At 38.5% G+C, this 12,310-nt stretch overlaps 1 protein-coding gene across 5 annotated transcripts in view; it reads right to left on the bottom strand.

Annotated features, from left to right (window-relative positions):
* IQGAP2 (IQ motif containing GTPase activating protein 2) overlaps positions 1 to 12,310 on the bottom strand; it is a 310,132-nt gene that overhangs the window by 17,677 nt on the left and 280,145 nt on the right. For all 5 annotated transcript variants that reach the window (XM_015140297.3, XM_078004903.1, XM_028849526.2 and 2 more), the window contains 2 exons: positions 7,409 to 7,511; positions 6,708 to 6,849 (listed from right to left, as the gene is read on the bottom strand). In XM_015140297.3, the coding sequence (XP_014995783.1) occupies positions 6,708 to 6,849; positions 7,409 to 7,511 (245 nt within the window). The remainder of the gene's footprint in view (positions 1 to 6,707; positions 6,850 to 7,408; positions 7,512 to 12,310) is intronic.

The raw sequence follows: 12,310 nt of genomic DNA, 5'->3' as shown, positions 1-12,310 counted from the left end.
CCCCTCTTCTACCATATTTCCTTTTTCCAAGCGAAACCGCTCAGTCCCTTAAAGCTCCTCACAACGGCATCTGCAAAGAGCTCACAGTCCTGCTCACATTCCAGTTGCCAATGACCTTAACATGCATTCCCCTTCCCACCCCAGTCCAAATATAACATTCTGGATATGGTCTGACCAGCATAAATCAACTGCTTAGAGTATTGGCATTGGGGTTCTTCAAATATGTAAGACAGGTTGATCCAAACCACGGGTCTTGCCCTCCTTTAATGAGGAGGTACCTAATTTTGAAAAAGAATTAAGAAAAAAAGAGAAAGAAATACACCAGGGAGTTTATTCATCATAGCTGTGCTCAAATTCCACTGTAGATAAATGAGCCCATATGGTGCTTGTAAGCTGGTGTGGCCTCTTGGGTTTGGCCACTCCATTCATATGGCATCTATTATTACCAGTAGCATTCCTGAAGCTCTCCCTCTGTCATCTGCTTCTAGTGTGTCCAAGGTTGAAAAGGAATCAGTGTTTGTGGAAACTAAGGAATACTTTCAATATTTAAAATTCTAACAACATAATTTACATTATTAGCTCCAGATCTCAAATATCACCTTAGCCATTTAGTGCTCCTGCTAGTTTGGACCAAAAAACAAGGAAATCTTTCAGCTGGGATCATGGGACCTAAACTTAATCATGTGATAGGAAATTCTTAAGAGATGACAATTTAAGAACTCAAGCAGCTAAGTATGATTAAAAACCACAAATTTTGCCTTCTACTTAAACGCACATACTTTTGTGGGAAACTAAGCTTAATTAAGGCCAGAAGGATCACATATTTTAAGTTGCATCATAAGTTATAATGAAAGGTTGACAATTGCATGGTTCTATATAATTTATATGGTATTAATTATAATTTCATGTGATCATCATAGCCCTTCCTTTCCCCTCTCCTCTACATTATGGAGGAGAAACCGATGGCAAGGCAACTTGCTGAGTTCCATGGTTAATAAGCGATAGATTGAGGTTATCACCCTATGTCATCCTAAGACCCCTCGACTAGGTTTTAGGATTCCTAGACCAGGTTTCTTCTTCTTCTTCTTCTTCTTCTTTTTTTTTTAAATATCCCTGTGCTTGGTAGTATTATAAAAATAGCAATAGCCCAAACTGAGGTTCTCTATTCTATAAACATACACAAGGAAAAAAGAAATAAATGTTTCTTCCTACTCTGATATGTGCCCTTTGTCCCTCCTCTTTGTCCTGGAAAAATACTCCAGCCTCCGTTACTAGTAACTGCTCAGCTAATAATTCTCATTATTTATTCTAAGATTCTTAAGAATGCAAAGAACAACGACGTTGCCCTGGACAAGTTGTAAAAGTTTATTATCGAGAGTGTAGGCCCTGGAGGATTTAAAATCATGTGGGTTTGAATCTCTGCTCCACTTAGTAACGGTATTACCCAGGAAAAGGTTTATATTTGTTCTGTGCCTGGTTTCCTCATCTGTAAAATATTGATAATAACCTCCACTCTCTTGGGGTTGCTGAGAATATTACATGCATATTTTACACATTTATTTTAATATATATATGCACATGTTATTCTCTTTCTCTCTTTACAGATTATGTGCCCCTTTTTCAAAATGCTTGGGCCCAAAAGTGTTTCAGACTTTTTATCTTTTCAGATTTTGGAATATTTGCATTATATACTTACTGGTTCAGCATCCTAAATCCGAAAAATTCAAAATGCTCCAACGAGCATTTCCTTTGAGCAGTGTCAGCTCTCAAAAGGTTTGGCATTCTGGAGCACTTCGCATTTGGTGTGTGTGCGTGTGCATATGCACACACACATAGAGTATATAAAAACTGTCTCTGGTCCATGGTAAGCACTACATAGGTGTTTGCTATTATCATCATCTTCATCCTCATCTAATGAGTAAGAATTATGCGACTAGCATGGAATTAAATTTACAAGCATAAGGATTAACAATGCCTCAAATTCTGCTACTGTGGGGGCCCCCATGAAGATGAGCTACTCATGACTGGAAAGCTAGTGACATTGTAATTAAACTTAAGGGCATTTCTGAAAGTTAAGAACACAATCTGTTTAACAAAAAAGCAGAATAGGTTTTTGATGGAGAAAAGCTAGGTATTTTCACATCCCAGTTGCTCTGCATTCCATGTCTATCCACTTCATAACTTATAAAAGTCACTGTCTTAGTTAAATTTGGTTCTCTAATGAATCTCAAGAACTACATCTTATGCTTGAGTTACAAATTTGGTTTATTAGCTTGGAAAAAAATCATTCTAATGAGGGTGTTCAAGTCAATATTTTAAAGGAGTGGTCCCCAATCTTTTTGGCACCAGGGACAGGTTTTGTGGAAGACAATTTTTCCATGGACAGTGTGGGGTATGATTTCAGGAGGATGATTCAAGTACATTACATTTATCCTGCACTTTATTTCTATTATTATTGCATTGTAATATACAACGAAATAATTATATAACTCACCATAATACAGAATAAGTGGATGTCCTGAGCTTGTTTTCCTGCAACTAGCCAGTCCCATCTGTGGATGATGGGAGACAGTGACAGATCATCAGGCATTAGATTCTCATAAGGAGTGTGCAACCTAGATCCCTTGCATGTGCAGTTCACAATAGGGCTCACACTCCTATAAGAATCTAATGCTGCCACTGATCTGATAGGTGGTGGAGCTCAGGTATTAATGCCAGCGATGGGGAGCAGCTGTAAATACAGATGAAGCTTCACTTGCTCCCCTCCTGCTGTGCGGCCTGGTTCCTAACAGGCCATGGACTGATACTGGTACTTCTAGACTTTAGTTTCCCTGCCTTAAAGAAAAAGACTCAGCTTTCAGGTTCCCTGTCAATGCTGCACTTTGTAATTATCTGTTAGTATCAAGATTTTTCAAATATGTACTTTAAAGGAAACATATTTAGAAGCAGGGCTTGACTAAAATCATAGAGCTAATTTTATTAAATCTTTTGGGCAATACCCACATTTCACTTTCAGGGATGGCTAACCAGTCAGTGTTGATTTCAGTTTGTTAGCTACATTGATCACTGGGCTGCTTAGTAAAGTGGTTGGCCAACAGTAAGATCTCACAGTATGCCAAGAGGAAGGCCTCTGAGCATAAAAGACTTAGGGCCTCTATTAAAACACTGACCTCAAGCCTTTTTCACATAAATGGAAAAGTAGATCCTAAAATTCACATATAACTGCAAGAGACCTATTCAACTGCAAGACTAAAACAATCTTGGAAAAGAAGAAAGAAGTTGGAGGACTTCCCTATTTCAAAACTCACTACAAAGCTACAGTGAGCAATATGGTGTGGCACTAGTACAAGGATAGACATATAAGTGAATGGAGTAGAATTGAGAATCCAGAAATAAAACCATACATGTATGGTCAATTAGTTTTTGACAAGGGTGCCTAGACCATTCCATGGAGAAAGAATAGTCTCTTTAACTAATGGTGCTAGGACAACTGGACATCCACATGCAAAAGAATGAAGGTGGGGCCAGGTGCAGTGGCTCACGCCTGTAATCCCAGCACTTTGGGAGGCTGAGGTGGGCGGATCACGAGGTCAGGAGATCGAGACCATCCTGGCTGACACAATGAAATCCCGCCTCTACTAAAAACACAAAAAATTAGCTGGGCATGGTGGCGGGTGCCTGTAGTCCCAGCTACTCAGGAGGCTGAGGCAGGAGAATGGAATGAATCCAGGAGGCAGAGCTTGCAGTGAGCCAATATCGTGCCACTGCACTCCAGCCTGGGTGACAGAGCGAGGCTCCGTCTCAAACAAAAAACAACAACAACAAAGAATGAAGGTGGACACCTGTCTCACACCACCGCAAAAATTAACTCAAAAAGGGTTAATAGACCTAACTGTAAAGGCTAAAACTATAGAACCTTTAGAAGAAAACATTAGGGTAAATCTCACAAGCAACGACAACAACAACAAAAAAAAAACAGATAAACTGGACTTCATCAAAATTAAAAAAAAAACCACACACTTGTGCAGAAAAGGACATTATCAAGAGAGTAAAAGAGAACCCACAGAAGGGGCAAAAATATTTGCAAATCATATATCTGATAAGGGTCCAGTACCCGGAATATATAAACAACTCTTACAACTGAGGAACAAAACCACAAACAACCTGATTTTAAAATGGGCAAAGGACTTAAATAGACATTTCTCCAAAAAGAATACATAAATACACAAGTGGATGACAAACATGGAAGGATCCTCAACATTTCTGGTCATTGGAAAAGTACAAACCAAAACCACAGTGAGATACGACTTCATATCTTCAGGCAAAAGTTCAAAGACATAGAGTGCAGACTAGTGGTTGCTAGGGGCTGGGCAGCAGTGGGGAATGGGGAATGACTCCTTAATGCGTATAGGGTTCACATCTGATAAAAATGTTCTGGAACTAGACAACAGTGATGGTTGCACACTGTGAATGTACTAAATGCATGTACGCTTTAAAATGGCTGAAATGGTAAGTTTTATGTGTATTTTACCACAATAAAAAATAAACCCACTGCTGGCTCTATATAGTGTGGTGATTAAAGAAGTGGATAGTGTTTGTTTCCAACACACACTGGGGACTGGGGGAGAGCCACACAAGGGCCGAGGCTGGGTAATGGGTAAGGCAAACAGGACAACGTCCCAGGTTTCCCAGGCTAAGACACATTGCTTCCAGACAGGCCTGACTTTTATGGGTTTATCTTTAAAATGTGATTTCCTAGAATTTACGGAATCATTGAGACTGGTGCTCAGGAATAAGTATAAATATATATGATATTCAGAAGATCTGATACTTTGAACTACTCAAATTGTGATTCTCAGACATCATGCAGACATTTGAGTTGACTGCATTTAGAAAATAATGTTGAAATAGCAGACAAAACTAATTAAGAAAAAATTTCTTCCCATTACTTCTAACGGACAAAGCTTATGAGATCATGGGATACTTGCCCTAATTTCATTTACATGGCAAAACCACACAATCTGTATTTCCAGTTATCTTTATAATTGGCACTTGTTCAGAGGAACCCAGGGTGGAGACTTTCTCCCCCTTTCTCTCCTGCCCTGTCCTGAATTGTCTCCCTGAAAGTTTGATCTGCTTTGGTAATCTGTAGTCAAAAAGAACTGCCCTCAACTCTTGTGAGGCCAAGGGTAAGTCCTAGTCCTGCAAGTTGGTCACGGTCCTACTGTCGAGCTGTGCTCTCCACCCCTGTAAGACAGAGGCTGTTACCAGCTTGCCCACTGTTGTATCCCAGTCTCAAGCCCAGTGCATGAACACAGAGTAGATAGACAAGCATTGACCAAATGCTGCATGACCAAATGGAGCCTCAGATGATCTGAGGACAAAATCAACAAGCCTAAGAGAAGAACATATCAACACAGCACAGTGAAGAAGTTCTTCCTGTTGTTTTCATAGATGATTGAATGTTTTAAAAAAAAAATTAAGTGGAGATGAATGCTGTTTTCATTCACATTTCAAGCACACTTCAGCACATCAGTGGCAGGAGAGAAAGCTCTTGCCACAAATAAAAACAACCTCAGAACTCAGGACAGGTAGCTTGGAAGTAATATGTGAAGTATTGTTTCAACACACACTTGTTCCCTTTTGTCCTCATTTTTCCACTTCCAGTTTCCATCTCACCCCAATACAAAACTGTTCTAATGTACTGATACGCACTCTCGGGTCTGTATAAGTTCTTGAAAACTGCATTGCTTGGTCAGTGTGTGCTTTTGATTTATGGTGTTGTATCACAAATCTCATTCTCTTTCTTACTCTGTGTGTAAAGGATGGATGTGGAATATCCTTGATTCTTTGATGGAGAAAAGATAGTATTATTTAAAGTGTGAATGCTTCACTTGAAGTCTTTGGTGGCAGGAAGTAGGGTACAAATAAAGTCAAAGCTGGTAAACATATCCAGGATCAGTTTAATAGGAAGGAAGGCCAATAAATCAGATGCTATCATAATGTCTTATCGTAGGTATGTGTTTTTACATGACTCTATACCGGAAATTAACGTTGGTTAACTGGATTTCCTTACTAATCTTCTGGCCACTCTGTAATAGATATTTCTCTTCAGTTACCTAAGGACTTATGTAAGCTGAGTTAATCATTTCTCAAAGGAAAAAAATCAAATTACTACATGGAAAACTAAAAACCAAGGAAGGTGTTGTAAACTATTGTAATATTTAATTCCTTCCTAAATTCTACAGTCTATTATCCCTTGATTAGATGTTTGATGGATATACATAATAGATTTCAACGTTCACAAACTTTTTTTTTTTTGAGACTGAGTCTTGCTCTTTTGCCAGGCTGAAGTATAGTGGCACGATCTCCACTCACTGCAACCTCTGCGTCCTGGGTTCAAGCAATTCTCCTGCCTCAGCTTCCCGAGTAGCTGGGACTACAGGCATGCATCACCATGCGCAGCTAATTTTTATATTTTTAGTAGAGATGGGGTTTCTCCATGTTGGCCAGGATGGTCTCAATCTCTTGACCTCGTGATCCGCCTATCTCAGCCTCCCAAAGCGCTGAGATTACAGGCGTGAGTCACCATGCCTGGCCAATGTTCACATACTTTTCAATAAATTAGTTGGGATTTAGCCTTATTTGAATTTGCATGGTTTAAGATGTGCATTTGGAGACATGTGCCCTTTAATCCCCAAACTTACTTTATCATGAGGCTTCGGCTATCTATAGCCTCACCGTCCTCTATGTCATATTTGCTTGCCAAGACAAGAGAAATCTCGGTCTTTGAAAGCTGACTTAATGTATTTGCCTTGTTAGGGTCATTGGGGTCAACTGCTCCTTCTCCTGTAAGGAAAAAATCCTAGTGTTATTTTTACAATTCACTCTTTGTGATGATGGCACCAATAACGTAACATAAAAGTTCTGTGGGAAAGACAGGCTCAGTAATTAAATGGGAGATCATGGCCTTCACAAAACCCACATTCTACTATAGCTAAAGTGGCTTTTAAAATATCGATTGAAAAATTAAAATGACATGGGACATAGGTATTTCAAATACAAACAAATTACTAAAAAGGATAACTGTTAATAAAATTATTTCTCATTTTCTAATAAATTTGGTTAACGATGCCTTCTTTCTGTATAATACAGGTTGACAATTCCTTTTTTACATATCTGGAGCTTACCTTCAAAAATACTGAATTATTTTATAATCCTGGACTCTATCAATTATAGAACTCTCACTGTAGGAAGGGGCAAGTGTAGTTGTTATTCTTTAAATATGCTTAAGCATTAAATTCCAAAAGAAATTGTTTTATCTAGGATAGGAAAACCAACCAACCAACCAACCAACCAACCCAATTAAACAAAAACCAAGGGATAGGTAGAAGGAACAAGCTCTTACCAAGAAAAGATTCCACGGTCGGCACCTCTCCCAGCGACCCCAGCAATTCACTCAGTAAGTCATTTTTTTCAGGGGCAATTGCATCCTGGTGTTCCAACAGGAGCTTTATGTAGAAAGCAACACACACACAAAGAAAAAAGTAAATTCTCAACTGTACCATATTTATATGAAATTTTTCATAATGTCCTCCTCATACTATTTAAATCTTAAACACAAGTATGACATTTATAAAAATCAGAGACATAGAGACAGTTTTTATTGTATCTTAGAGGGAAGTACCTACTGTACATCAAGAAATTGTAGCAAGAAACATGTTCATAAACCCTTTTTCAGCAAGGTCTGCCAAGGAGTAGCCTTCTACTACCTGATCTCTGTGCTTCGCTCTTCCTCCATAGAAAAAGTCAAAGTTGGGGGAAAGAGTCCAGAATGAGGCAGGTCTTTCAGCTAACGTTGGTAACAAACTGGAAGGGCATTTACATTTCTATGCAGTAATCAAACACTACAGTCATTTTTTTCTTAATCACTACTATTAGCTGTTTCAATCTGTCTTGCAATGAAGATCTCTCCTGGGTAAGGACGTAAGAGACCTAGATGTCCTGAGTGGTTTCCCCTTTCCTGATCCTAAGAAGGACCAAAGATGAGTAACATCTGTTGGGGTGTATTGCCAGGTCTTAGAGGAAACAGCATTAACTCCTGAGGGGTAGCAGCACTTGGGGGAAACCATGAAGGACAACACATCTGGTTCTTGTTTTTTTTTTAAATTTAAACAAATTTTAATGGAGTTGGTTTAATTGTTACAACCTTATACACGAACAGCAACACATCTGTTTTTGCTCGCATTTCTAGTTACATTGAAACAACATTTCCAAAGTATGGAACTAGTAATCCTGGAGACAGGAGGTAACATTTGTTGTTCTGAGCAACTATTTTTATAAAATCCTGCATCATAATGAAAAGCTAGTTCCTTTTCCATTTTCAATCTTTTTTCCAACAGCTTTACCAAAATGAATTCAGATACATCAAATCCACTCACTTAAAATGTACGATGGAATGGCTTCTAGTGTATTCACAGAGCTGTGCAACCATTACCACCCTCTGACTGTAGAACAGTTTCACTACCCTAAAAGAAACCGTGTACCCATTGGTAATCACTCTCCATTATGTCTTCTTTCTATCCCCTGGAAACCACAAATATACCTCTATGAATTTGACTACTCTAGGTACCTTATATAAGCGGTATTTGTCTTTTTGTGACTGGCTCATTTCAATTAGCATAATGTCCTCAAGGTTCCTCCGTGTTGTAGCATGTATCAGAATTTCCTTCTTTTTAAAGCTGAATAATATCATATTGTATGAATATAACACATTTTATCCATTCATCTAGTGATAGACGCTTGGCTGTTGTGAACAATGCTGCTATGAACATGAGTGAACAAATAACTCTTTGACTCTGCTTTCGTTTTTCTGTGGTTATACTTCCAGAAGTGGAACTGTTAGATTATGAGGTAATTCTATGTTTCATTTTTTTAAATCGATCGTGCCGCCATACTCCAGCCTCTATGTTTAAATTTTTGATGAACCACCATACTGTTTCCACAGCAGCCGCATCATTTTACATTCCCACCAACAGGGTGCAAGGGTTACATTTTCTTCACATCCTTCTCAACACTTATTTTCTGTTTTTTTTTTTTTTTTTTGGTTGTTCTTCTTGTTTTGTTTTGATATTAATCATCCTACTGGGTGTGAGTGGTATATCCTTGCAGTTTCGGTTTTGATTTCTCTAATTATTAGTGATGCTGACCATCTGTATACTTCTCTGGAAAAACATCTGTTCAAGTCCTTTGTTCATATTATAATTGGGTTGTTTTGTTGTCGATTTGTAGGAATTCTTTATATATTCTAGATATTAACCCTTTACCAGACATGTGATTTACAAATATTTTCTCCCATTCCATAGGTTATCTTTTCACTCAGTTGACTGTGTCCTTTGATGTGTAATTGTCCAATTTTTAAATTGGATTATGTTTCTATCATTGAGTTGTAGGATTTCTTTATATATTCTGGATATAAGTCCCCAATCAAATACATTATTTACAATTATTTTCTTTCATTCTCTTGGTTGTCTTCTCAATTTTTTTTTTTTTTTTTGAGACAAATTCTCGTTCTGTTGCCCAGGCTGGAGTGGTTCACTGCAACCTCCACCTCCCAGGCTCAAGTGACTCTCATGCCTCAGCCTTCCAACTAGCTGGGATTACAGGCATGTGTCACCACACCTGGTTAATTTTTGTATTTTTTAGTAGAGACAGGGTTTCTCCATGTTGGCGAGGCTGGTCTTGAACTCCTGGCCTCAAGTGATCCACCTGCCTCAGCCTCCCAATATGCTGGGATTACAGGTGTAAGCCACTGCACCTGGATGATTTTTTTTTTTTTTTTTAATGAGACAAGGTCTCACTCTGTCACCTAGGGTACAATGGCATGATCATGGCTCACTGCAGCCCCAAACTCCTGGCTTTAAGGGATCCTCCTGTTTAATTCTCTCGAGTAGCTAGGACTACAGGAATGCACCACTACACCCAGCTAATTTTTTTTTCCTTTTCTGTAGAGATGGGGGCTCACTATGTTGCTCAGGCTGGTCTCAAACTCCTGGCCTCAAGCAATCCTCCCGCTTTGGCCTCCCAAAGTACCAGGATTACAAGTGTCAGCCACCATGCCTAGCCTCAATTTCTTGATATTTCTGTTTATAGCTCAAAAGTTTTCAATTTTGATGAAGTCTAGTTTATTTCCTTCCTTTGCTGCTTGCGTGTTTGGTGTCAAATCTAGGAAACTACTGCCTAATCCAAGGTCACAAAGATTTACTCCTATATCTTATTTCAAAGAGATCTATAGTTTTAGCTCTTCCATCTATGTCCATGACCCATTTTGAGTTCACTTTTTGTATAGAGTGGAAGGAAGGGGCACAACTACATTCTTTGGCATTTGAATTTCCAGCTGTCCCAGTACCATTTGAAGACGCTATTTTCCCATTGAACTTAGTCCCTTGTCAAAATGAATTGACCATAAATGTGATGGCTTATTTCTAGACTCTTGATTCTATCCCGTTGGTCTTTATGTCTAACCTTATGCCAGCATAGCACTGTCTTGATTACTGCCTTTTTCATTCTCTTCTCATCTTTAAGATCAGCGAAGGAGAGAGTATCTGTTTAATGCTAATTTTTTCTTAACATTTCCCTGACACATGCAGGGTTGTTAACAAAGAGAGAACACACCTCAGATGCATAACTTCAAGGCAAGAAGTGACTGTATCTAACTATTTTGTTTTCACTATTCTTATTTTCTTCTAAAGTTTCTGTGTATGGCAAAGCAGGCTAGTTTTTCACTATAGTAGAGGTACTTTGTTTTAAAGCAAATAAATTATGTGTTGTTTTTAAAAAGGTGAGTTGATTTAAAGAAAGGCATTAAATAAATAATAGAGGTGATACAAAGACTGGGCAAAATCTGGAAAGGCGGTACATATGATGTTTTGGAGGGAAAATTAAGAGACAAGAACAAAATATGCAAGATGGATAAATTTATGTTCTTGTTCTCTGATGAGACAGGGCAACTGATTTGGCTGTTTTCTTTGAAAATGATTTAGGTGGTCGGCTTCTACCTTTTATTCTGACAAAATTTCCTAGTAATTTCTTTTTAAAGCGCTTATTTTGAAGTTCTTACATCTTCCTTAGAGAAAGGGGCAAGCACATGGCCACAGGCTTGGCAAATCCTGCTACTGCTGTGCTTGTGTCTGCACACGGACGCCTCCACACAGAAGGCAGACAGTAAACAGGACAGCCTTCCTATGAAATTACACAATTTCCCCACATTACATCTGCTTCCAACCTAACACAGGAAGGAATTCCAAATCGGTCACAAGCTCTCTTTCCCAGGATTGAATTCTGTTTTCAATTCTTGTTAACAAAAGAAGAGACTATTTCTCCCTAAAGACTTCTAAGACTTCTAAATTAATATGGTGACATTTTCTCTCTGCTACTCTCAGGAAAGAATCTCTCACTCTAAACAAGTACTCCCCACCATTTTTCTTGCATGTGGATATTGCATTCAGCAAATGTGCACCCAAGATGTGCACATTCTTTGAAGACAGATAATGTACCATAAAAACAGACAAATGGGTCATTGCTCAAATATAAACAAGTCTGTCCAATAGATAATTATTTTCGTAAGTAATGCATTGCTAGATTGCTGGACAGTTTTCCTTGTAATTTAGGGTGTTTATATATAGAGAAAAGAAGGATAGCCTATTCATTTAATCAGTACGTATTGATAGCTTGATGTAAATGTCAGGGAAGTTCCCTGTTTCAATCCTGAAAGAAGAAAATCAATACTAGATTCAATCTTTCCTTCAAATCTACATTCAAGCTTTAGTTTCTTAGAAGAGCTTAATAATAGACTGAAATTTTAAGCAGCTAACCTGCCACTTGTTAGTATGTCTGGTTTGATGGGGGCTGGAGCACAACCTTTGAGAACATGTATTTATTATGCTTTCCCCTTAGTTGTCTGTATAAGCCAAAGTTGGGTGCATCCTTAACTGAAGCATCTAGAACTTGAATGTGCATCTGAATCCTCTGGGATCTTGTTAGAATGCAGGTTCTAATTTGGGAGGTCCAGGGTGCATTGTTAACATATCGCCAGGACCTTGCTTTAACTCATAAGGTCTGAAACTATTCTTGAAAAGGTTACCTTTTAAAAACCAAGATTTTTCAGGAAAGAAGTTCCAATTGATCTTAAAAACAAAACAATGCAAACCCCTCAATGATTAGCTTTTTAAAAATTTTAATGTTTGCAAAGCCATCTAAAGCCTCCCAATTCCTTCCCCATGCCACTGAGCACAGTGCCCTGCACCCAACA

This window comes from Macaca mulatta, chromosome 6 (assembly GCF_049350105.2).
Source record: "Macaca mulatta isolate MMU2019108-1 chromosome 6, T2T-MMU8v2.0, whole genome shotgun sequence".
NCBI lineage: Eukaryota > Metazoa > Chordata > Mammalia > Primates > Cercopithecidae > Macaca > Macaca mulatta.
This window is presented reverse-complemented; position numbering and strand designations above follow the sequence as displayed.